The following is a 26,548-nucleotide window of genomic DNA, read 5'->3' on the forward strand; positions in this document are numbered from 1 at the left end:
TGTGTGTGCAGTGCTGCTGCTGTGTCTTCTCTCTGAGCCTCACAGGGTGCACTGAGCTCAGAGGTGACGCTGGGTCTGTGCAGGGCCTACAGCAGAGAGGCAGTTTCATGCCGGTTTGGGCCAGTCACACAGCGGTTATGTTGCCTGGAGACGGCGAGTCAACATCCACTACAGAGATCTTCGTTCCTGGTCCTGGCGGGCTGCAGGGTCTGCTGGTTTCTGTAGTTACTCAGCACTTGATTGGTCAATTAAAGCAGTCGCAGTTAACTCACCTCACCTGGTCTCTTGGGTCTGAATCCGTCGCTGGTATTGAGCCGAAAGCGAAAACCAGCGGACCCTGCGGCCCCCCAGGGCCAGGAATGAAGAGCACTGATCCCTGCTGGAGGGGGAGTGGAAGGGGGGGCTTCCGGGGCTGCAGCTAGCCCCTCAGATCTCAGAAAGGCAGAAACTCTTGAGGACATTTGGTCAGAGCTGCCTGTAGCAGGCGCAAAGCTGAGGGCCAGTTTGTGCTTATCAAAGTGAGCTGTTGGAAAGAGCAGGTCATTCATCTTCCCTGCTCGCATCAGACATCTGCTCCATTGTCAGAGCCGGCCAGTGTGCTGCTCCTGGGCCAACTGTACTGGACCAGGGCCTGAGTGCTTAGGCCTGCTGCACTGCTCACTACACTGCTCGCTCTGCTGTTTACTCCTCACTGCTCACTACACTGCTCACTCTACTGTTTACTCCTCACTGCTCACTACACTGCTCACTCTACTGTTTACTCCTCACCGCTCACTACACTGCTCACTCTACCGCTCACTCCACTGCTCACTACACTGCTCACTCTACTGTTTACTCCTCACCGCTCACTACACTGCTCACTCTACTGTTTACTCCTCACCGCTCACTACACTGTTCACTCTACTGTTTACTCCTCACCGCTCACTACACTGCTCACTCTACTGTTTACTCCTCACTGCTCACTACACTGCTCACTCTACTGTTTACTCCTCACTGCTCACTACACTGTTCACTCTACCGCTCACTCCACTGTTCACGCCACCACTCACTCACTCACTCACTCACTCACTCGCCCACTGTCATTGCCGAAAGCTGTGCTTGTTCTGGCGAATAGCCTTTTAAATGGTAGAACATGCTGTGGCCCCTTGTGACCCTGTGATATTGGTAGATGAGGAGATGGATTGTGCAGCAACAGCCTGTGGACAGCCGTGTTGGACTCGTACAGATGCATAAATTCACAGATGCACTAAATTGCATGAAAAACGTCAATGGGAAAGTGTAAAAGACTCATTTTTAGTTAAGGGAATTGAGAAATGGAAAGTGAGTGTTGTTGTACTTGGAGCGATGCCTATCTCAGATTGGGTGGGACAGGCATTGCAACCAAAACATTGACAAGATATTGACAAATGTAGTTTCCTTTTGGCCAGTAGTTTGTTGGAACTGAATGTTCTTTCTGGAAAGTTACCTAACTCCTGTTCTGTATTTTTCCCATCCTTGCACATATTTGGCTGGCGTGCTGGTAAACTACCCAGTGCGGCAGTAGGGTGCAGAATTCTGTATTAGCCTATAGGCACACACCAAAGGTAGGCTACACCTGGCTTTGTCCCCAGGTGTACCCTACACCCTAGAAAAAGTTCAGACTGTCAGCTCCTATATGTTTTGGAGTTGTTTGCAGTTAGCTTTTTAGCAACTTAGCGAGGGAATATATATATTGAGTGTGTGTGTGTGTGTGCGCGCGCGTGCAAATGCTTAGCAGCTTATTAGTGTAATGATTAATAGTGCATGAAATGTTGAAACCTTGAATGCCAAAATCTGTTATTTCAGAACTGCTCAATGTGATGTGCTGTAGTAATTTTTGAGACCCCTTTCCATTTAAAACACCTATACCCCGAGCTTCATGTGAGCCCTCTCCTTTTAATTTGACTCAACCAGAGCTTATTTTAATGTCCGCTGTGTGCATCTAGCCTGATGTGTTTTACAAAAATGGTTCCGTCGTGAAAGACAGCACTGTTAAGTGTGGTTATTACATGGGCACTGTCCACCTGACGTGGTGTGCACTTGGTATTGAGCGTTTCCACATCCTCATATATTCTGTTTCCCTTTTTGTGTGTGTTGGGTCGAGCGGGACAGTGTAGCCTGCGCTAGGGGCGTTAGCGCTCAAAGAAGACGGTCAGAAACGCGCTCAGGCCCTGTGGGGTAGTTGAAACGTACACCAATCACACGGGCCGCACTCGTTTGATTATCAGAGCTCGTAGCTTGTTCTCTTTACTGAGCTGTGGGTCAGAGGGCCCACCTGACCGTGTGCGGCTTGATCAGGGATGATTGACAGCCGCCAGGGAGGGAGAGCTTCGTTCGGTAGGGTGTTCCCGGCCTACACGCGCAGCGCTTTCTCCTGGTCAGTCGGGTGCGTGCGGTCTGCCTGCCTGCCTGCCATTTGCAGCGCTGTGAAATGGCGGTGGGCGGCGGGCCTCACAGAGGGGCCTACAGGCTGGGCCGTGACCTCTCGCACAAACCGAGGAACGCTGCAGCAGCAGGGCGGTGTTCGGCGTTCCTAACAACGGAATAAAAGTACAGATCAAATTAGGAAAAAGTTTTATTTTAATCAGTGAACCGGGGCATAGCGGTATTTATTTATGTGTTCAGTTGAATGACGGTATGAAAGTGAGGGGCCCAGCCGTCAGCTGTGCCTCGTAACGGGCTGAGTCTCTCAGCGTTGCTTCAGAGGCCGAGAGCTTGAGTGACAGCCGGAAGCCTCTGGTTTGGCAACTGTGGCCCGGAGAGAAGTGGGACGGAGTCTTCTGCGTGTAGACAGGGTGATGTAATGAGCTGACGGCCAGCCTAATAATAGTCCGGCGCTCCTAAGAAAGGCCGCAGCCTTAGCCGCGGCCATCGGAAGCTTATCCAAAAAGTTTTTTAAAAAAGGGACCACATTAGAAAATAAATAAAAAAGCTTGTGCGTTTGATTTATTAGGAAAGTGCTCCACGCTTCAGAGGATGGGAAAGTTCCTGTAGGGGGGGGGGGCGGAAAGGCTTTGTGTTCCTGTGCTGGAACCCCCCCTCCCTGTGTGGGGTTATTAATATTCGGTGGATCCCCGTTCCCCCCCGGGTGTGGAGCGGGAGTGTGGGCTGGTGTGAGAACATGGCTGGGAGCCCCGGCCGCTTCGCTGCCTTTGTCACTTCCTGACTCGGCTGGAGGAAAGAAAAAGAAAAAAAAGAAAGAAAAGGGTTTATGTAACTGTGAGCCAGGGTGGAGCAGCCGGCCGGACTGAAACCCGACACCGCGTCACTCACAGGAGGGGGGCGGGGCCTCCCGCTGCTGGGAACCTTCCCTCCGCCCGGCTCTGATAGGCTGCCTGCGGCTCCCTCTCCCAGCTGCTCTGTGCGCTGACGGGCGGAGCGGGGGGGCGGAGGGTGGGGGGTCAGAGGTGAACAGGAAGCAGACTTTGTGTAAAACTGGCAGGCAGTAATGGCATTGGGAGGGAAGGCGGGCGGGGGGGCGTGTGGAATAGAGGAAGTGGGAAGTTGTTCTTGGATTCAGACCGAAGAGCATGTGGGATCCCGGCCAGTCCGAACTGCACAGTAGGTCTGTTAAATACCCCTTTCCCCTTTTCCCTTTCCCCTCTCGCGTTTCTGCCGTAGCGTACGGGTGGATCACTGCGCCCTGCCGTCGCCGCTGGGCGCTCCGGGCCGTCCGGCCGCGGCCGTACCTATGGAATGCTGGGCTCGTGGGCGGGGACGGAACGCGAGCTCCCCCCCCCCCCCCCCCCCCGAGTCCCAGAAACGCCGCCTTTTAACCCCTCGCCGGCCGGACGGGGGGCCGCAGCCAGCTGGCTTAGCGCTGGGGCTCGTCTCCGGGGAGACGCGGGAGGAGCTGTCTGCGCCGTCTGCGCCGTCTGCGCCGTCTGCTCTGTCTGCTCTGTCTGCGCTGTCTGCGCTGTGTGCTTCCTCTCTTTCATACCCTTAAAAGAGCATATTAATCGCTTCCTCCGCGCTTGAGGAGCGGAAGGTTCTGCTTTATCGTACTTAAAGCCGAAGTGCGCTGTTTTGGTAGCGTCTGCGCTCGCCGCATGGCGACGGCGGCTGAGCTCGTCAGTCATTGGTCGATGGGGAGGCGAGCGTTTAGAGCAGGAACAGGTTTCGCAGGTAGCGCGCAGACTGCGCAGTGGCCGCCGCGTCGCTCACGGTCGCAGGTACGTTTTTAAAAACTCCGCATCGCCGCGTTTTCAGGCGTTAGCCGGGACGAGGTCCCGCGGTGTAACTGCGGTAAAGAATGCGGAGGGGGTAAAGTGCAGCCTCCCGTTCGCCTCAGCACGTCAGGAATTAAACTCCGCGTCTCTGACGAGGCTGATCACGTGAGCTCTGTCTCCAGAAGAGTGTTTTCACTGCTTTTCTCCAGGCATGCAGTAGAAGCTAGCCTAGCGCTCAGCGCTACCCTTTTATTATTCTCCTTTTTCACGTTTTTATGTGAGCATTGCGTGCAGAGCTACGCATAATGGGTTAACACAAGCTTTAGGTGTCTGTTGTATGGAAAATATTTTGAGTCCGCTACTTCTTAAACTTCAGATTTGTGGTTTGTTATACATCACAAAGTTGTAGAATTATTGTTTTTTATATTAAAATAATAAATCTGGAGGTTGCCAGCTATAGCATTGCTGAATGCATTGTGGTCTGTACCTTAACATTGTAGCGTTTCTGCAGTTCTCAGTGTGCATTTGACTTAAGAAGATAAGAAATCAAATGCCTCATTGTTTCGAAAGAGTGCCGCACCGGTGAAGTATCTCAGTCCTGAAAAACAGCGCGGCGGTTGGTCATTTCGCTGTTGTCTCCCTGTCAACGCCGTTGCCAAGTAACCACGGCGTGCGAGCAACTGCAGTGTCATGATCAGATTAATTGTTTGTTGTACCAGAATTGTCAACAAACAGATTATTGGGCTAAACTTCTAGTAACCCGTCAATCTGTCGGTCTGCGTCACCGCTAGTCTCACGGAAAAATGTAACCTTAAGCTGAGAAAGTCGGTTGCGTCGCTACATCCCCCGAATGACGTTCTGTTAGTCCGTAGGGCCTGCCTGGCTAGGTCAGCGGGCGCTTGCTCTGAGGTATTGGATGAGTAAATGCTTTACTTTGGCTGCAGTACCCAGATGGGCTAGCTTGCAGTCTGCAGCGATTGGTGGCTGTCAGTCGGCCTAATGCCGTGCGTATTTGGAGGGTAAACCCGCGCAGCCCGTAGCAGACCTGAGCCCAGGTGTGTCTGTGCTTTTCGGCACGGACGCCGTCCTGTGGGAGATGGGGATTGTAGTTCTTCTCTGCAGTGCGAGCCGTCAGGTTTAAAGTATGGGAAATTCCTATGAGGAATTCTACCTCCGGCCTCATCGAAACAGTCTGGAAGTGAAAGCGCAGTTTCGGTTTGAGGCGCTGTTACCCCTCGGTAATGCCTGGGCTGTTGACGTGTATCTTACAAGGCCTAATTGCGAGCGTGTGAAGGGGTGCTCTGTCTCTTTCCGTATCTGGGGTGATAAAGAGGTTGTGAAGTGTTTGCATCCTTTGAACAGACGAGCGATGCGCTCGCTGTCGTTTTATAGAAGCTCAGTATGAATCACGGCCAGCCCGAGCGCTCCCCTGCGACCCGTCTCCACAGTCCCACAATGCTCAGCTGTGCTCCCTCTACTCCAGAGTCCCCCCACACAGGTACTGTCTCTTGGTGGGGTGGGGTGGAAATTAGGGATAAAAAATGGATGTGGTTAAGGGGCCCTGACACCTCGCTGTGTGCCCCCCCCCCCCCCCCAAAGAGGAGCTTTAATAATACAGGAGGAGTGAGTGAGTGGGAGAGGGCACCTCGCTGGAACCCGGGGCCGATGGCAGCAGTGGTCCTCCTGGGCTGGCCCGTGCTCCTCCTCTTGCTCCTCCTCCACCTCCTCCTCCCCCCGCCACCCTTTGGCAGGACAAACAGGATGCTGCCCCTCCTGCATGGTTGTCCTGCACGTCGGGGCCAGCAGTAAACAGGTTCTGTCCCGCCTCCTGTTCCTGTGCTGTCACCAGCCTGCACACACCCCCCCCCCCCCCCCCCCCCCATCCTGTTGGTCTGAATCCAACCCGCTCGTCACGCTGACAGGCAGATGGACTGGGACAGCGATCGTGACTGATAGCAGGGGCTGTCCTTTAAATAGAGGCACGCTCTGGCTCCGCTGTGCCAGCTCCTAAATCTGCCTGATTTACGGTGGCGGGGAGGAGGCTCCGCCCCGCTACTCCCAGAGACGTCTTTACGCTCTGATTCAGGCCCGCCGCCAGGAGGGAGAAATGGGACAGAGGAAAGCCTCTTCTCAAGCTTTCGCCCCCCTTCTCCCCTCCCCCCCACTGCTCCCTGTCCCGATAGTACAGACCTGGGATCTGTGACATCAGAGGTCCCCCCCTCCCCCCACCCCCTCCTCCAGGGGTGGGACTGGGCTAATCCCCTCCACAGTTCCATAACGTGCTCAAGAGCACAGTGCAGTAAGGCCACCCTGTCCCGGGTCAGCTCCACCCGAAACCCCGGGTACTCCCCCGCCACCTGCCCGCGGTGCGCCATCACACTCACAGAGCCACACTGGGGGGGCTCCAGTCCCAAGGAGGAGGGTCGCTGTTACCCCCTTCAGAGAAGCACAGTGTTTGCAGTCAGTATCCAGTGTAAACGTGTCGTCTGTAAGCTGTGCTAGTCACCCTGGATACGGGCATGTGCCATGCAGTCATTAGGGCAGATGGTGACTTTCTCCTCTCCTAAGGGTACTGACAGGTACAACAAGGACAGCTAATGCTCAGCTGTCCCCTCTGACACAGCTCTGCAGTGCTGGGGCATGCTCCATTACACATATGCGTCTGGTCAGTGGTGGGGGTACTGCATCATATTAATGGTATTATTTATAGTAATCATTGCACTATTAATCCAGTGTGGTTTTATGAGACATATCTGACTTTTCCTGCTAAATTTAGCCTGCTGTGCTTTGACAAAGTGAGTTTGCTCCGTTGCTGGCCGTTTTTCCACCGGCCGATTGTATGATTCAGCTGAATCTGGACTTTTTCTGAGATGCTGTTCATTTGAAATGAGTTAACGTGGGTTGGGCTGATTCGCCTATTTTCAGTTTTCTGATGATTGCCTCTGAAAGTGCAGTGTGTGTGTGCGTGCGTGTGTGTCTGTGTGTGGTGTGAGCTTGGTGTGGGAGTGGAGCTTTTCAAAGGATGCTTTTTTTCAAAGAGCCAACCCCTTTTTGGGCTGACTTGGCCCAGGTGCTCCGGTGGAGACCTTTTGATTGCGGGATTTGAGTCAGTGTGTCAGTCATCATCTCACTCCCCTCCTCCCCCTCCCTTTCCCTCTCCCTCTCTCTCCCCTCCTCCCTCCTCTCGCTTTCTCTTTCCTCTTTCTCTCCCTCTCTCTCCCCTCCTCCCTCCTCTCTTCTCTCTTTCCCTCTCCCTCTCTCCCCTCCTCCCTCCTCTTCCCCCCTCTCTCTCTCTCCCTCCCCCCCCTCCCCCTCCCTCTCTCTCTCTCTCTCTCTCCTCATCCTTTCTCTCTCTCTCTCTCTCTCTCTCTCTCCTTTCTCTCTCTCTCTCTCTCCCCCCCTCCTCTCTCCTCTCTCTCTCCTCTCTCTCTCTCATTCTCTCTCTCTCTCTCTCTCTCTCTCTCCCCCCCCCCCCCTCTCTCTCTGAAGTTGATTGCGGGTGGCAGTGTTTGTGCTGGCCGCAGTCTGACCCCAGTCTGTCGCTGAGCGCAGGCCGATGTGAGGCCTAGCGGGCCTCCAGCTCTCTCACTCCGCTTCCGTGTCACTGTAACCCCGTCAGAAACCCAGATAGCGCAGGACGCCTGATTTAATTAAAGGAATAAGTGAATTAATTGGATTACAAAAGGAAGCATGATATGCTCTCTATTTTAATCCTCAGTCACTGGGAGCTATTTAAAGGTGGGTTCAGGGCCAGCCGTCTGATGATGGCTAATGATGGCTAATGATGTGAAATGCTAACCGCTGCATTCAAAAAGAAAAAGAATTAACACGCCAGGCTCTTCTGGACTAGAAACCCGGTTGCTGTCAACATTCATTAGCTGCTTTGGCATCATTTTTGAATTTTATTTTATTTTCATTTTTTTTGTCTTCAGTTTGTGTGTGTATAAGGGTGTCTGTGTATATGTGTGGGTGTGTATATATTTATGTGTGTATATAGTGTATCTATAATGTATGAATCTCAATGTTTACAGGGTATACAGTAGGCTATATACGGTTTTGAAACCATTTTGTCCTTTGCTAACATGAGCAGAAGTTTTTATCCATGAAACCTATGGAGGCTGAACTTCCGCAGCCTAATGAATGCAAAATTATGCAAGTAAATGGAAATAACATTCAGAATAGTATTTAACAGTAGTTAATGAGCTTGTAATTGCTGTCTTGGGGACAAGCGTTTTGGAGGTGTGGAAGGGTGCTCTGAACACAGTTCTGCCTCGTTCTCTGTTGGGTCCTGTAAATAAATGAAACCGTGAACATTTCCTGTTTCCTGTGACACTGTGTGTGTGTGTGCATTCAGGGAACTTGCATTTGCGGTTGAATTTAGAATGGGCGTCCTTGCCCACATGCCTACGTGCTGTGTGCCTATGGAGGGTTTACTGCACACCAAAAACTTTACTACTTTACCCCTTATACTGTTGAAGTGCTGAAGCTGAATGGTTGCAGTGGGTTTAATGCAGGGCTGGTGCCACCTTTACCCTTTCCCAAACCCCTTTCAGGGGTACTGCCACAAACGGTACATAAATGTTGTGTTTATGAGACCCAGGAGACCTATATGGATCCTGAGTAGATCTGTTCTAAAGCTCAACTCTTTGCCCTTTTCAATTAGAAAATGAGGTGCAGTGGGGCTCGAATACTAACAAGTTGAGGAGCACACTGCTGCATCCCAATGTGTAGATGTGCTCTTACGTTATTTTTCCCGTTTGCATACATCTATTTTCTGGAGTAAACGCAGAGCTCTGTGCATCATGCTCTTTAAATGAGCAGCACAGAGCTCTGTGCATCATGCTCTTTAAATGAGCAGCTCAGAGCCCTGTGCACCATGCTCTTTAAATGGGAGCAGCTCAGAGCCCTGTGCATCATGCTCTTAAATGGAGAGCAGCTCAGAGCCCTGTGCACCATGCTCTTTAAATGGGAGCAGCTCAGAGCCCTGTGCACCATGCTCTTTAAATGGGAGCAGCTCAGAGCCCTGTGCACCATGCTCTTTAAATGAGAGCAGCTCAGAGCCGCTGTGCACCATGCTCTTTAAATGAGAGCAGCTCAGAGCCCCTGTGCACCATGCTCTTTAAATGAGAGCAGCACAGAGCTCTGTGCATCATGCTCTTTAAATGAGCAGCTCAGAGCCCTGTGCACCATGCTCTTTAAATGAGCAGCTCAGAGCCCTGTGCACCATGCTCTTTAAATGGGAGCAGCTCAGAGCCCTGTGCACCATGCTCTTTAAATGGACCTGCAGCACAGAGTGATGATGTGTGGTTCTGGGCTGGCATACAGAGATGGTTCCTCGTACTGTCCCTGTCGACCGTTCCGGAAGGACTGCTTAATGTGGATGGTTCATCGTACCGCGCCAGTTCACCCAGCCAGCAGGGGTGGCATACAGAGATGGTTCCTCGTATCGTGCCAGTCGACCGCACCCACCGAGCTGGTACACAGAGATGGTTCTTCGTACCGTGCCAGTTGGCCACGCCTGCATAGCTGGTTTAGAGATATACAGTGCCTCGTACCGTGCCATTAGACCGTACTGGCAGGGCTGGTGTACAGATATGGTTCCTCATACCGTGCCAGTTGACCATACTGGCGCAGGGCTGACGTACAGATATGGTTCCTTGTACCGTGCCAGCTGACCAAGGTACAGATATGGTTCCTTGTACCGTGCCAGTTGACCGTACTGGCAGGGCTGACGTACAGATATGGTTCTTTTTACCGTGCCAGCTGACCAAGGTACAGATATGGTTCCTTGTACCGTGCCAGCTGACCAAGGTACAGATATGGTTCCTCATACCGTGCCAGTTGACCGTCCTGGCAGGGCTGCTGAACGTAGACGGGTCCTCGTACCGGGCCCGTGCCCGCTGACCGTTAGGCTGGCTCACCTCTGTCCTGCCATTGGAGGCTCGCTCCGGCCTGTTGCTCTGTTTAATCAGCGCGGTTCGCATCGCTGTGGATCGGACCGCATCGCGCAGTTTATCAGCCGCGCGTCTCTCTGGCGCCATCGTGGCCGCTAATTGGCCGAGATGTCCGGGCCTAATTAGTGGATTTAATCTCCCCCTCCCCCGCCCCCCCTCCCCCGCCCCCTGCCCCCTGGCTGGGAGGTGCAGTCAGCGTTTCATTAGCTCTAACGCTGGGGAGGCTGGGGGCTGAAGGCCTGCACTCTGTTAAACGTCAGGGTGTCTGATTTTAATCCTCATACTCCCTCTTTTTATCCCCCCCCCCCCCTTTTTTTTTTTGGCACTTGGCAATTGTGCTGTGATAACTGCTGACTGCTACCCCCACAGCACCCAGCTCCTGAGCACTACAGCAGAGTACACACACCCCCACACACCCACCAATCAGGAGCCGTTTCCCTCCCCCCGCTGTGAGGCGTACTGCAGGGATAGCTCGCTCCCATTGGCTGGGAGGCACGTCACTCGCAGACAGCGGCCTCCTCTAAGTGCCTGGGGATCCCTGTGAACTCTGGCTGTGTCACGCCCACTCATGGCTGATGATGCAGCTGGAGCTTTAGCCTGCTGGTGTTCAGGCTTCTGGGCCCAGCCAGCTCTCTCAGTGAGCTTCTTCACTGAGTCCTCAATATCTGTTTTATAGCACAGGACTGTTCCAGTAAAGACTCTTTTAAATCATAGGAGGACATCATTTATAGCATGTACTCCCCAAACAGATATATTTTTTTGTGCGCTAAGAAGCGTAATGATTAATGAAATGAAAAACGCTGATTGGGTTCAGGATGTGAAGTAAAACATTTCGAGAGGAAATGGAAGTTTTAACTTTCTCACCGTAAATAAGATTTAATCGCATAATGATTTTAATATTCACGCCCAGAATTGGAAGAGGACAGGTTTTTACTAATCATAGCTTCAGCTTCATTTGAAGAGAGAAACAGCCAAGGTTGCATTTTACAGCGATGTGCGTAAGGAAATGAAAGGGGAGAAAAGATTTTTTTTTTCTGTGTGTGTGTGTGCGTGTTTGTGCGTGTGTGTGTGCGTGCGTGTGTGTTCGTGTGTGTGCATGCGTGTGCATGCGTGTGCGTGCGTGTGCGTGCGTGTGCGTTCGTGTGTGCGCGGGCGTGCGTGTGTGTGTGTGTGTGCGTGCGTGCGTGTGTTTCGTGTGTGTGCGGGGCGTGCGTGGGTGTGTGTTTGTGTGCGTGCGTGCGCGTGTGTGTGTGTTCATGTGTGCGCTGCGGTGGTGTGTTTCATGTGTGCGTGCGTGTGTGTGTTCGTGTGTGCGTGCGTGCGCGTGCGTGTGTGTGCGTGCGTGCGTGTGTGCGCTGGTGTGTTCGTGCGTGTGTGTGTTTGTGTGTGTGTGTGCGTGCGTGCGTGTTCGTGTGTTTGTGTGCGTGCGTGCGTGCGTGTGTGTGTTTGTGTGCGTGCGTCTTTGTGTACCAGGACGGAATGCTCTTCTTGGTTTAGCAGCTGTATGAAGCATTTGCTTAATCTCCTGGAAGGCTGCATACGTCAGAGGCATTGAAGCAGATTTAATCACATGGGAATTCCACACGCGTCTGATGCACAGTGTAATTAAAATTCCACGTTCGTATGGAAATAAATAAATTAAAAGTGGCTGTCACTGGGCCAGCTGGGCCTGTAACTGAACTGTAATGGAATATAATGTACAGAATGCACAATTCAAAATGGCTCTTACAGGGAGCGAGAGCTGCTTCTTGAGGACGGCATTTTCACAACGCATTTTATATAAGCGCTCACAATAAACACGATGTTAATGTAACAAAATCACGGACGACTTAAACGGGTAATAAAATGTTCTATCCCAATATAGCCTGTGCCATTGCCAGAAAAAAAGAAAAAAAAAAAACTTTACTGTTGTAAACTGCACTCTGTTTTTGGTTGGGAGTGGTCACGGTTTGGGTGTTCCCGTTCAGCTGGGAGTTATTTACATTCCACACGTGATTTTTAGCCCTTGTGTCACCCGGTCGGGGCTGCTGCCTGTCATTCAGACTTCATTTAAAAATCGGGCTGTTTTTATGCTGTAACTGCTCCATTTACAGTGAGAAGAATGGTAATGAGCGTGAGTGTGAGATCTCTCTGATACAAAAGGCACACGTTGCAGTGGAGTGAACAAATGCAGCGCTTTTGGGAATATTGATTTAAATTTTGAGCTTTGTTTTATAGTTGTGTGTGTTAATGGAGATTTTACCTGTAACTTGAGTTTATGGATGGTATGGAAGGACAGAAGGACTAAAGAAGTTGAATCTGTGAAGGATGCTCACTCTCACTGCGCCTCAGAGTTCAGTCCTTAATGTATCCCTCAGTAATCACTGTGTATTACTGTGATACCAGCCACTTAGGTTCGCTAAAAGCATGTGAGTGCAGCCGTAGGGCAGCTGAACGTCTGTGTTTCTGAGAAGCTAAACGCTGCTCGGAGCGTGATTACAGACGGGCGGACGGTCAGTCGTCTGAGTGACGGCTGGGCCTTTATCTGAGCTGCATGGGTCTGAGTGGCACCAGTCTGCACCTCAGGCCTGCTCTCTGGTGTGGCCTGGTCGCCTGGTCACCCGGTCACCTGGTCGCCCGGTCCAACGCTATAATACCTGCTTTACCTGACCGGAGACGGACGGAATGCTGATCGGCAGGTTAACTTGCCGGAGGTCGGACTTGGAGCGCCGGCCACGGATTTTGAGGGGTCAAAGTTCGAGAAACGCCCGGCTGTTTTTGGCGCAGTGCTGCCTGTGGAGGCGTCCGTGCAACCTGTGGCTCAAGCTAGCGTGCTGTTAGCTTTTACACAGCTTTGGGGTTTGGTTTCTTTTCTTTTCTTTTTTTTTTGAGAAGGGGGGGTTGAGGTTTTGGTGGGGAGGGTGTGAGTGGGTGTGGGCCCCCCGCTCCCTGACCTGGGGCTCTGTGGCGGCGTGTGAAGTGCCCCCCCCCCCCCCCCCCCGTCTCCACGCCGCTCTCTCTGCGTTTGAGTCAGACCTCACAGCTGTGCGCTGTGGCAGAAATGAAATGGATATATTACTGCTGGGCGCGAGCCCATCCGTCTTTGGTGGGCTGTAATAATGAATAGCGGAGAGCCAGCCACCTGCGTCTCTGCGCGCACTGCTGAGGGGAAGCAGCAGCAGCGGCGGCGGCAGCGGCAGCATTTGCATTTTAACCGCTGGGTTGCCAAGGAGCTGCAGTATGAAAATGCCTGCACCATGTGACCAGTCAAACGTGCGTTTGCTGCACCCCCACCCACACCCACATATTGACTTTCAGGTATCAACCCTCAGAGATGATATAAGCAGAACTGTGTGTGTGTGTGTGTGTGTGTGTGTGTGTTTGTGTGTATCTGTGTATGTCTGTGTGTGTGTGTGTGCTTGTGTGCCTGCTTGAGTGTGTGTGTGTGTGTGTGTGTGTGTGTGTGTGTGTGTGTGTGTGTGTGTTTGTGTGTGCATTTGTGCGCTAGTGAGTGCAGGTGTTCATTTTGTGTGTGTGTGTGTGTGTGTGTGTGTGTGTGTGTGTGTGTGTATGTATGTATGTTTGTGTGTGTGTGTGTGTGTGTGTGTGTGTGTGTGTGTTTGTGAGTATCTGTGTGTGTGTGTGTGTGTTTGTGTGCGTGTGCCTGCTTGTGCGTGTGTGTGTATCTGTGTGTGTGTGTGTGTGTATGTTTGTGTGCCTGCTTGAGTGTGTGTGTGTGTGTATCTGTGTGTACATGTGCCTATATTGGTCTATATCTGCTTTGTTTTTAAAGAGCTGGCTCAGTGAATAAGAAATGAGGCTCTCTCCTGCAAAACAGATCCACTTTAATGCCGCTCGTATAAAAAAGGACAAAGTGCCCTGCGCAGGTAGCGGAGTGGACTCTGCCCGTGTCAGAGTCACTTCCAGTTCCGCGCGTGATGTACCGCCGTGTTGCTCAATAACTGAATAAATATCCGGCCTGTTGTAATGAGCCGTCTTCGTGGGTCCGTCCATTTTGTTTTTCCGTGTTTTGTTTTTCACGGGAGAGCGGAGCAGAGAGAGAGAGAGAGAGAGATTAGTGTGATTAGTTGCCTGTTTGCGCTGGCCGCCGGGGCACCTGGGTATTTTTCAGGCCCACGTCCTTCGTGCTGGCCAGCTGCTTTCCAAACAGTTCAAACTCCAAGGCCTGGCCTGGCCCGGCTCGGGGGACATCTTAAAGCAGGGGTGCGCAACTCCGGTCCTGGGGGGCCGGTGTGCAGGCCGGTTTTTGTTCCAACCAGTTACCGTACTTTTAGTTTTTTGACAGCTCTGTAAACTAGGCTGGTCAACTCCTGGACCTGAGCACAGTGAACTCTTTAGGATACGCTTGCAGTGTGCAGCTGTGGCTGGTGCTTTTTTTGCAATTTTCAGATCAAAGATATGATTGAGCTAATTGAATAATTAAGAAGAGAAGTTGGCACAAAATCCTGAAATGGATCAACCCTTGTTGTACACCCCTTCCTTAAAGGCACAGCCCGAACCTGGTGGGGGACGGGGTGCTGGGGAGGGGGGATCTGCCACAGCCGGGGAGCACGCGGGTCTGTCCTGTCAGGAAGCGAGTAACCGAGGATTATGGGAAAAAAAAGACTATAAGCACCGTATCTGGTTTCCTGAAGCATCAGGCGAAATCCCCTACACTTAGCACGTTCCACTCATCCTCAGCTCTGATTGGCTGTGTGACGTACGCGTGGTTTTGTATCAGGAATAACCGCACTGTGCGCTGACCGTAACGGTCTGGCGTGGCGTTTCGGTTTCTGTTCGCCTGAACCGCGGAAGTGCAGCAGTGTTGAGACTCCTGGGCTCCAGCGTGTGGTCAGGGGCCTGCCGCTCATTAGAGGCATTGTGTGCCTGAGTGAGGGCCAGGCCCTTCAGCAGAGAGAGGGTGATGTCATCCCCTCAGGTAGGAGCAGTTCACACCAGTCCTGATTCCTACGATGCTTTTTCTTTTTTTTTTTTTCAGCCGAACTGAATGTGCTTCCATGGGAAAGGTGCTGTGCGTGTGGGGTAGGGTTAGGGTGAGAGTGTGGGGAGTGTGGTTAGGGTTAGGGTTAGGGTGTAGGGAGTGTGGCTGGGGCTGGTGGGGGCTGGGTTTGGTGTAGACGGGGTGGGGATGGGGGCTGTCCTGATGTCTGCGGGTGGGGGGGGGGGGGGGGGGGGCGTAAATCAAATCAAATCAAAGCTCCGCCCACCCGCCCGCCCGCTCTCTCTCTCTGCCGCCCCGGCATATCTGTGCGTGAGTCGCCACCGCACCTGCGTGCGTTGGTCTCCCGTCCGTACGAATAGCTGTCCCGCCACGTCTGTCTGAGCGCGTGCGGTAACCACGGGCCGCACAGCGGGAGCTGTGCTCTGATTGGCTCTGTGTCCGTTTGCACTGGCTCACCTGTCAGACCCCCCCTCCCCGCCCCCCCCACTCCCGTGCCCGTGGCTGAAACTCTGCTCCCACACTCCGGTGAGCAGCTAAGGAATAGAAGCTGAAAGCGCAGATTAAAAATGCATGATGACCCTGAACTGGGCTGTGCTGCTGCTGCAGGCCGTGGCCTCAGAGGTCTTCCCCTCCCTCCCGTCTGTGTGTTCAGGTCTGGAGCAGCAGGTGGATAGCGCGGGGGAGCCTTACACCCCTGTGGGGGGGGGGTCCTGGAGGCCCGCTGGGTCGTCCGTTCATTCGCAGAGGGACGTGTCCCGTGGCCTTCTCCCAGAAACACACCGCTGCCGGCAGCGCTTTCGGCAGCCTGTGCAGGGGAAGGCTGACCACTGGCCCAGTCACTGCCCAGAGTCTCTGCCCATCAGAGTCACTTTGCTCTGGAGCTGCGGCTTCAGCACCTGGATGCGCTTGATGTCTGTGATGGTACTGATGGGTTTTTAATTGGAAATGTGCACATCAGTTATCACTGAAACTTTACAAGTATTTCTCTGGAATAGTAACTTTGCAATTTAACTGTGTGCATGCGTGCGTGGGTGTGTGTGCATATGGGTGTGTGTGCATGCGTGCATGTGGGTGTGTGTGTGTGCGTACGTGTGGGTGTGTGTGCATGTGGGTGCAAGTACAAGTTGAATGTGTGGCAGTTTGAAAATGCACACATGTAGATGTAAGTCCAGTGCTTTTGGAGCTAAATCGTAAAAGCTAATTTAATAATAACTGCTAGCACCATCTGCTGGCGTGTACCGCCTGCCCAAAAACATGCGAGTGAAAGAAAGAGTGAGAGAGAGAGAGAGAGCGAGAGGGGGAAAAGGAGTGTGGATTTTAACGACATCTCTAATATTCACGCTGATGCATTTGGCTGCTTTGTGCTTTCATTTTCTTCCGCCTCTCTCTCTCTCAGCACGCCCCCCGGCCCGGGAGAGGGGGGGGGGGGCAGACAGAGGCAGGAGGAGGGGAAAAAAAGTGGAGGAGAGAAAAGCAGCAGAGTGAGCGGGCGGGCGGGCGAGCGAGCGAGCGAGTGAGCGAGCACAAAAGGCTTTTGTGTGCGGTGGAAAGGAGCCTACCTTAGCCTGGGATGTGAGCGTGGAGCGGGACGGAGAGAGAGAGAGGGAGGGAGAGAGAGAGAGAGAGAGCGCGTGGTAGAGAGAGAGGGAGAGAGAGAGAGAGAGAGCGAGAGCGAGAGAGAGAGAGAGAGCGTGGTAGAGAGAGAGCGTGAGAGAACGTGGTAGAGAGAGAGGGAGAGAGAGAGAGAGCGTGGTAGAGAGAGAGCGAGAGAGAGAGAGAGAGAGAGAGCGTGGTAGAGAGAGAGAGCGAGAGAGAGAGAGAGAGAGCGTGCGGTGTGTGTGTGAGCCCAGCCGCAGCAGAATGAGAGACCCGCGCCCCGCACCCAGCCCCCGTCAGCCCGCACCCCCCAGCACAGCTTGCTGAGCGCCCGGAGCCCCACGAGGAGGAGGAGGAGGAGGAAGGGGCGCCGGCGGTAACTGTGCTGGGGGCTGGGCGGGCGGGGGGGAGGGAGGAGGGAGAGGGGGAGGAAGGGGGGCCACAGCGGGTTGGGAAGAAGCGGTGGAAGGAGAGACGGAGAGACGGAGGGACTGAGGGAGAGAAGGAAATCCCGGAGAAAAGGGGGCAAGGCTTTTGTTAGGCTGCCGGGGGGAGGGGAGGAGAAAGGGAAGAACATGTCTTCAGCGAAGAGGCCGAGAGGAAGGGTAAGTGAGACGCGCGGACCGCCCGGAGACAGGGAGGGGGGGGGGGGGGGCGGCAGGGGGGGGGGGGGGGGGGGGGGGGTGCCCGGGCTGGAGGTCTGACAGGAGCGGAAAGCCCTCTGCTCCCGGCGCACGCCGCGCTGGCCGCTTCGCCATCTTGCTGCCGCTAGCTTTCCCCCTCCACCGGCAGACTTCAGCGCGCCGCGGGTTTCTGCTCTCCTCCGCTCCCGCTCCTCTTCTTTCTCTCCCTCTTTCTCCCGGACGCTCGCTCCACTCTCTTCCCCCACTTCTCTCCTTCTCACTCTCTCCCCTCCTCTCTCTCTCTCTCACTCCCTCCCTCCATTTCACAGCCCTTGCGCTGCAGCAGTGGGTGTGTTGTGTTCTCTCCGGGGTCTCTCCTGCTGGAAACATTACTCACCTCGCGGCTCGGCGGCGGAGGGGAGGAGCGGCTCGCACTGAGCGCGCTCAGTGCACCTCGCTGCGCCCTCGGCTCTGCGGACCGAGCGGCTGCAGTCACCGGGCTGCAGATCGCTGCAGTGCTCCCAGCGCTTGTCATATTTAGTTATTTATAGACCTGTCACAAAGCCGCCGTGTGTTTGAGTGTCTTTTCTCTCTCTCTCTCTCTCCCTCCCTCGCTCTCCCTCTCTCCCTCTCTCACTCTCTCTCCCTCTCCCCCTCTCTCTCTCAGTCTCTCTCTCCCGCGCTACGGCTTGTTTCTCTCGTTAATGAGCCTGGGCTGGATTAATGAGGCCATTCTGGCGCTGGACGGTCGCGTGCGCGTTAATGGCCGAGCCGAGGCGGGCGTGTGAAAGGTGCGACGCGGCCCCTCCCCTAACGTCCTAACGAGTTATTTATTCCGTCCCCGCCCCCCCCCCCCCCAATACCCTTTTGTTTTCGTGGTTATAGTTAATTCTCTTTATTTAGCAGGCTGGCTAGCAACTGGCCTCGCCGTAGTCGTGTATTCACCAAGCTTTGCGTCTGGGGAACATTAGCTGCAGGAGGTCTGTGAGAGTGTAGAGGTTCACTGCACAGTCTAGCTTAAGGAGGGGTTGTTTTCATGTAACAGTTTAAAAAGGTTTTTGGGACTTTTTCCCCCTCCTCTGTCATCCATTTTGTTTTTTTCTTTAGCACTGTGTTCTCTTGTGTTATTGATGGGAACTCTGGTGTTGTTGCTGTGCTACACTGAGAGGAGAGCAGCGTGTTGGTCAGACTTAGAGTCCTGGGACTGAAGCGATTGTGTGTGTCTGTACGCTTTTCAGTTCCTGTGTGTGCGTGTGTGTTTGTGTGCGTGTGTGGGTGCGTTTGTGTCGTTTGTACATCCGTGATTGCGTACGTGGTCAGGTTTGTGTCTGGGTGGGTGTGTCTGTGTCGAAGCACGTGTGGGTGGGTGTGTGTGCATGTGTGGTTGCATTTGTGTCTTTTGTGTATCTGTGATTGCGTACATAGTCAGACTTGTGTCTAGATGGGTGTGTCTGTGTTGAGGCATGTGTGTGTGTGAGTGTGTGCACGTGCATGTGCCCATGTGTGTGCCTGTGTTTCCATGTGTGTGCCTGTGTGTGCTCGTGTGTGTGTGTGTGTGAGTGTGCATGTGTGTGCGTGTAGAAAGTACTTCTTCTCTGAAGCTGTGGAAGTAAATAAATGAACAGTCAGCCAGAGCAATGGGTGGTTTGAGGCTGCTCTGTATTTTTAGTGTTGCTGAGGTATCACACTCATCCTGTGAGCGTGTGTGTATCACACCCATCCTGCTGTGCTGTGCGGTGCAGTCTTTCCCTAACCTTCACTACAGCTAATACAACCCACCCACAGTAAAGGAGGTGTGTGTGCGTGTGTGTGCGTGCCTGTGTGTGTATGTGCAGAGAGAGAGAGAGAGACATAGTGAGAGATATAAAGAAGCAGCTACTCAGGGAACGGTGCATAGGCATCGTATGCATGTAAGGACAGGGTTCTTGTAATTTTATGGGAATTCTAATGTGATTTCTAGATTATGAATGCTGTAGACTTGTAGGCCGTTACATCAGACGGAGGGGGGAAAAGAGAGCTGTCCTGCATTCCCCAGCTGTTTGGGCGGAACAGCGCGCCTCTAAGTGAACATGAATGTGGAAACGTTGGAGCATCAGGAAGCCCTTGCAAGCCGCTCTGACTGCACGAGATTGCACAAATGCGTTGAGACAGGAATGCTGGTGTAATTGGCTGGTCTTGCCTTGCTGTGCTCGGATCTTGGCTCTGCTGCCCAGCTTAAGTGTATTTTTAAGCTGCTTGATTTATGGGTTGGGCTTGGGTTTCAGACTGAGTGCAGACTCGGTTTGTGTAATACATGTCATACGGAAGAAGACAGAGGAGATCATTTTCTCGTGTGATTTCATTCATTACAGCTCCTCTGCTAGCTTGGTTAATTATGCTTTTCCGTAAATGAGAACTGAAACCACATTGAGTGTACTCAGCTAATTTTCTTGGCTGAAATCGTGTGCAGTGTGTGGTATGTTGGGTGGATCGGTCTCTGTCTGAAAGCTGAAGGCCTGAACTCCAGGTTGGAGGGTCATTTTCTGCTTCTTCCTGGAAGATACCAGGGACACCTGTGACTTGCAGAATGCACACGGTCTAAAACTGAAAGCAGAATTTAAGTATTGAGATTGCATGAATATGTGGCTGTTGCTGTAAAAGGAAAGGCTCAGTAAATCTGGGGAGATACCAAGTTGTATACATAATGTGTAATCACACAGACACGCACGCACACACACACACACACACACACTCACTCATATACACACACACACACACACGCACACGCTCATATACACATACGCATACACACACACACACACCACACACACTCATATACTCACACACACACACCACACTCATATACCCACTCACACACACACACAGACAGACACGCACGCACGCACGCACGCGCACGCACACACACACACGCGCGCACACACACACACTCACTCATATACACATACACACACACACGCTCATATACACATACGCACACACACACACACCACACACACTCATACACACACACACACACCACACTCATATACCCACTCACACACACACCACACACTCATATACACACACACACACACACACACCACACTCATATACCCACTCTCTCACACACACACACACAGACAGACACGCACACACACACTCACATTAAACCCTGAGTGATGTAGTGCGTACTGACTGTGTGTTCTCTCTCTCTCTCTCTCTCAGCCCCGTAAGAACACTAATGGTTCCAGCAGCCACCCACGGGTCCTCAGCCCTACCATGAAGAGCAGCTCGTCTTCCTCCTCGTCCTCCTCCTCCTCGTCCTCCTCCTCCTCCTCCTCAGAGAGGAGGCTGCAGAGGAAGCAGCTGATGGAGCCGCTGCTGGAGGACAAGCAGGAGAAGGCCAACCGCATCATCTCGGAGGCCATCGCCAAGGCGCGGCAGCGCGGGGAGCAGAACATCCCGCGGGTCATGAGCCCCGAGAGCTTCCCCAGCTCCTCCGAGCGCCGCGGCCGCCGCGGCAACAAGGCCCGCCAAGGCAAGGGCAAGGCCTCCAAGAAGGCCAGGATCGTGGCCTCCAAGCAGCCCAAACAGAAGCCCAAGATCGGGTAAGCGCCCCTGCTCTCGCCCCCTCCCCCCCCTTCCCCGGATGTTCGCACGCGGCTGCAGTGAACAGAAGAGTTGCGTGCTGTCGGTTAATGTTTTGCGATGATGTCATTGCACTTCCTGTTTTAGCTGGTCATTGTGAAGCTGCAGTGTGCCGCACTCTGTGTTGGACGGGGTGTGTGGGGCTTGTCCTGCCAAGGCCCGACTTTCTCTCCTGCTTGCTTTGTGCGTTGGGTTTAACCACCAGTTTAAACGCACCTGTAGGTGCGCTGCTGTAGCTCTGAATAGGGCGTCCTGTCCTCCTCCAGCGCTCTCAGACGGATACGCAGGAAGAAAAGAGATCAGCCTGGAATCTGTGGCCGTTAGCCTGGCGTTCTGGCGCTCGGGCTAGCCAGCCTCCGTCCCGCGTGTAGCGCTGAGCGTGTAGCGCTGAGCGTGTAGCGCTGAGCGTGTAGCTGCGCTCCGGGGCTCGTTGCTCTTAAGTAGCCTAGCCGCCGATGACGACGCGCGCGGCTGTTTGAGGCTGTGGACCCGGCGCCCTTCCGTGGAGATAGCGGACGCTTCCCCGCGCGCCGCCGGGTCAGAGCCGCCGAGCGCTCAGCCCCATCTGGCGCGGCGGCGACCTCGTTGACCCTCCGGTTCGCTGTCGAAACGTCGTCTCGAGCGAGGGGTGGAGGGAGTGCTGCCTGGCAGCGGCAGTGCGCGCTGCTTCTGCTTCGGTAAAAGGTCTGAGTCACTTTACCAGAAAAACAAAAAAAACCCCCCAGCGTGCAAGGCTAGGGTGAGGTCTGGGACATTCGGCCCCTTCCTGTAAATGAGGCTGGTTTCAGCCTGAGAGAGGTGAAAGTTGGCCACAGGACGGGGGCCTCCTGTGGAACGCCAGGAAAGGGAAGCTCGGCGTCGTCGGACTGCGGTAGATCGAGGTCCCGCCCCCCCCCCCCCTCAGAGTTTGGCCCCTCCCCTCCTGCTGGTCGTCCTCCATTCCTGTCAGCGAGAGAGTGGCGTGCGAGGCCTCGGAGCGGAGGGGGGCAGGGGGGCAGGAGGGCAGGAGGCCTCTCTTATCTGCTGCAGCGTCTGAGCTGCTCCTGCAGGCTGTTGGGAGTGTCTAGAAGCACACCCAGCCGGGCTTATGAGCTATCTGCCGCTGCAGGCCGGGGGGGGGGGGGTGTTGGGGGGGCTGTGAATCGGCTGGCTGTCCTCAGCTCGTGACCTCATAGCTCACCGTGTAGCCGAAGATTATTTTCATGAGGGACGAGTGCAACCAGAGCCCCCCCGTTCAGGATCAGTGCTACGTGCTAGTGTAGCTCAGCACTATCAGGTCATCTTCCAGGATCAGTGCTACGTGCTAGTGTAGCTCAGCACTATCAGGTCATCTTCCAGGATCAGTGCTACGTGCTAGTGTAGCTCAGCACTATCAGGTCATCTTCCAGGATCAGTGCTACGTGCCAGTGTAGCTCAGCACTATCAGGTCATCTTCCAGGATCAGTGCTACGTGCCAGTGTAGCTCAGCACTATCAGGTCATCTTCCAGGATCAGTGCTACGTGCCAGTGTAGCTCAGCACTATCAGGTCATCTTCCAGGATCAGTGCTACGTGCTAGTGTAGCTCCGCACTATCAGGTCATCTTCCAGGATCAGTGCTACGTGCCAGTGTAGCTCAGCACTATCAGGTCATCTTCCTGCGCCGGGTGACTTTGCTGTTTAAGGCTTGTTCGGTTGCTGGCCTTCCTCAGCCCCCCTCCCCCCCCCACCCCCTGGCCCAGCTCAGAGTGAGCCCTGTTCATCACCTCGCGGTAATGTAAGCGGGGTGTGATGTCACCACCCTGGTGAGGATCAGGCCGGCGTCCCTGCGGACAGCTGTGACCGGGTACGAGAGGATCGCTGGACTGCTGTGACCCCAGTGTGACCCACAGGGACCTATCACTGCCCTGCCCTGTCTCCAGTGTGACCCGCAGGGGCCTATCACTGCACTGCCCTGTCCCCAGTGTGACCCGCAGGGACCTATCACTGCACTGCCCTGTCCCCAGTGTGACCCGCAGGGACCTATCACTGCTCTGCCCTGTCCCCAGTGTGACCCGCAGGGACCTATCACTGCTCTGCCCTGTCCCCAGTGTGACCCACAGGGACCTATCACTGCTCTGCCCTGTCCCCAGTGTGACCCACAGGGACCTATCACTGCTCTGCCCTGTCCCCAGTGTGACCCACAGGGACCTATCGCTGCTCTGCCCTGTCCCCAGTGTGACCCACAGGGACCTATCGCTGCTCTGCCCTGTCCCCAGTGTGACCCGCAGGGACCTATCACTGCTCTGCCCTGTCCCCAGTGTGACCCACAGGGACCTATCACATAGGGACGTAGGGACCTGGGGGGGGGGGGGGGGTGAGCCAAGCGACGACTGAAGACTCACCTCTTCAGGCTGCACCTCTGCCCATCCCTCCCTACCTCCCTGTAGTCTCTTAATTGACTGTAAGCTTAGGGTTTTAACTAGGTAGCTGTTTTCTTAGTTGACTTAGTTAATGTACTCGTGTCTTAAACTACTGCTTGTATTTTTTCCATAGACTGCATTGTTGCTGTTCTTGTTTGTGTTGGTGTTAATCAGTTTAACCTACAGGGTCCAAGTTGAACTATGCGGTTGTTCCCTGCACTTGGACCGGTACTTCTCTCTAGGGGTTTCGTCATACTTGTTCCTGGTTATGGTTATACACTTTGTTGTACGTCGCCCTGGATAAGAGCGTCTGGGAAATGCCTGTATTGTAATGTGATGTATCACTGCTCTGCCCTGACCCTTTCTGTTCTTTTCATTTCTAGTCTTAAGGTAGCGCTGCCCAAACGTTTTTTGGTTAGTATTATGATTTTTTTTTAGTTGTTAATATTGATTTATTACACAGCCCTACTTGTAGGCAAGGGCACTGCAAGGGACTTTGGGTCCCGTGAAATGATGTAACATGGGGCCCCTGGCCCCATCCTTGCTCAATTGCACCACAAGGTTTTGAGGGCCCCTGTCAGTAAGAGTCCTACCCTCCCCCCCCCCTCGTGTAGTGTCTCTGGTTCTAAGCAGTTACCTCTTGAAATTTTGGTTTGTGCATCTAACGCTTAAAATATATTTTGGCTGTGAACAGGTAACCAGGCAAGTCTTCTGTTTTAGAACAGGTCAGCAAATATGTTGTTGATGGCTGCCTCTCTCAAACGAGCCGTAACATTCCGACCCAGCGAAGTGGTTCAAAGGTTCAAAGGTTCACCTCACGGTGACGCGGCGACTTTCCATCGTTCTTCGGGACAAATATCAGGGCTGGCTGTTTTTGCATTCCCTGTCGTAACAGCGTTCTGAAGAGTGTAGCTGCTCTTATCACACTGTACTGGATCATCAGTGACAATGTGCAGTGAGAAGCTGGAAAGATTGTGATTATCACACTGTCCCTGGAAAGGCTAAAATAAGAGACTGAGGCAGTTCCCCTGGGGCAGAGGTGTGGGGGCAGGTTTTTGTTTTAGCCCAGCACTATGACCCCCTGATTCAATCAGTTAACTAATAATGGTCTTCAATCAGGACCTTGATAATTAGAATCAGGTGTGTTAGTGCTGGGCTGTGACAAAAGCCTGCACCCACACTGGCCCTTTTTGGATGAGATTGGACACCCCTGCCCTGGAGAGTCGTGGGGAAGTACAGGTGCTGTGTAATTCCAGATCGGCCTTTTCCAGGCTCCTCATTCCGGTCCGGAAGCGCAGGGTTCGAACGCTCCGAAATGGGGCTATTAGAGGAGACGGGGCGCCTGATCTCCGCTGGGGGTAGAGCGCTTTCTCACCTCCTAACCCGCTGAGGAAGGACAGGGTAATACAGGGGGGTGTGTGTGTGTGTGTGTGTGTGTGTGTGTGTGTGTGTGTGAGAGAGAGAAAGGACAGGGTAATACAGGGGTGTGTGTGTGTGTGTGTGTGAGAGAGAGAGAGAGAAAGGAGAGGGTAATACAGGGCTGTGTGTGTGTGTGTGTGTGTGAGAGAGAGAGAGAGAAAGAGGAGGGTAATACAGGGCTGTGTGTGAGTGTGTGAGTGTGTGAGTGTGTGTGTGTGTGTGTGTGTGTGTGTGTGTGTGTGTGTGTGTGTGTGTGTGTGTGTGTGTGTGTGTGTGTGTGTGTGTGTGTGTGTGTGTGTGTGTGTGTGTGTGTGTGTGTGTGTGTGAGGAAGGAGAGGGTAATACAGCGCTCTGTGTGTGTGTGTGTGTGTGAGAGAGAGAGAGAGAAAGGAGAGGGTAATACAGGGCTGTGTGTGTGTGTGTGTGTGTGTGTGTGAGAGAGAGAGAGAGAAAGGAGAGGGTAATACAGGGCTGTGTGTGTGTGTGTGTGAGAGAGAGAGAAAGAGGAGGGTAATACAGGGCTGTGTGTGAGTGTGTGTGTGTGTGTGTGTGTGTGTGTGTGTGAGAGAGAAAGAGGAGTGTAATACAGGGCTGTGTGTGTGTGTGTGTGAGAGAGAGAAAGGGGAGGGTAATACAGGGCTCTGTGTGTGTGTGTGTGTGTGTGTGTGTGAGGAAGGAGAGGGTAATACAGGGCTCTGTGTGTGTGCGTGTGTGTATGAGAGAGAGAGAAAGAGGAGGGTAATACAGGGCTGTCTGTGTGTCTGTGAGGGTGGAGCGGCTCTGTGGGTGGGGGAGTGGTGTGATGGCGGTATAATACCGAGGCAGAGCTCAGCGTTTCCCTGCACAGCGGAGCTCCTGAGTAAGCGGCGCTCAGTGGCGGCTTCATGGCGGGTAGCAGCCTGGGCAGCACCGGCTAGTTTTAGTTTCTTTTTTTTTTTTCCAGGAAATATGAATGGCGCTGCTCTAGCAGGCTCTGCTCTGGCCTGCGCTGTGCTACAGGGGGCGCTAGAGTTCAGGAGACTCATTACTCCTAGCCCCCCCCCCCCCCCCCCACGTGCCCTGCGTGCTGATGCCTTTTCGCTGTGCGGGGGCTGTGCGGGGGCTGTGCTTGCACATTGAATAGCCTGCTGGAGAAATGCAGAGCATGAAGAAGAGCGTGTGGGGCAGGGCCTGCAGGATGTAGCACCTGAGAGGAAACGGCGGGGATATAACGGGGTACACGCCCCCCCCTAAAAGAGCACAAACGTGGCTGAATCCTGAGCTGGAATATTTAGAGGTTTCACTGTGCACGGTGTCTGTGTACGCCCTGGTTCATCGAACTGCTCTTGGGTGAAATTGTTCAGTGAACAGTCTCTCTGTGATCTCAGTGCTCTCTCTGTGATCTCAGTGCTCTCTTTGTGAACTCAGTGCTCTCTCTGAACTCAGTGCTCTCTCTGAACTCAGTGCTCTCTCTCTGTGATCTTAGTGCTCTCACTGTGAACTCGGTGCTCTCTCTCTCTGAACTCGGTGCTATCTCTCTGAACTCAGTGCTCTCTCTGAACTCAGTGCTCTCTCTCTTTGAACTCAGTGCTCTCTCTCTGTGATCTTAGTGCTCTCTCTCTGAACTCAGTGCTCTCTCTCTCTGAACTCAGTGCTCTCTCTCTGAACTCAGTGCTCTCTCTCTGTGAACTCAGTGCTCTCACTGTGAACTCGGTGCTCCCTCTGAGACTGCAGTGCTCTCTCTCTCTGAACTCGGTGCTCTCTCTCTCTGAACTCGGTGCTCTCTCTGAACTCAGTGCTCTCTCTGAACTCAGTGCTCTCTCTCTGAACTCAGTGCTCTCT

General features: G+C 53.6%; 1 protein-coding gene across 14 annotated transcripts in view; it reads left to right on the forward strand.

The window, feature by feature from the left end:
- Positions 1 to 26,548, forward strand: part of LOC118215852 (chromodomain-helicase-DNA-binding protein 9-like) — an 83,596-nt gene that overhangs the window by 8,623 nt on the left and 48,425 nt on the right. For 12 of the 14 annotated variants that reach the window (XM_035396872.1, XM_035396870.1, XM_035396869.1 and 9 more), the window contains one exon: positions 20,507 to 20,889. In XM_035396872.1, coding sequence (XP_035252763.1) covers positions 20,507 to 20,889 — 383 coding nt within the window. Of the gene's footprint in view, positions 1 to 4,052; positions 4,191 to 17,133; positions 17,285 to 20,506; positions 20,890 to 26,548 lie in introns of those variants that run through there. The other 2 variants (XM_035396879.1, XM_035396880.1) reach the window with 2 other exon arrangements.

This window comes from Anguilla anguilla, chromosome 16 (assembly GCF_013347855.1).
Source record: "Anguilla anguilla isolate fAngAng1 chromosome 16, fAngAng1.pri, whole genome shotgun sequence".
Lineage (NCBI taxonomy): Eukaryota > Metazoa > Chordata > Actinopteri > Anguilliformes > Anguillidae > Anguilla > Anguilla anguilla.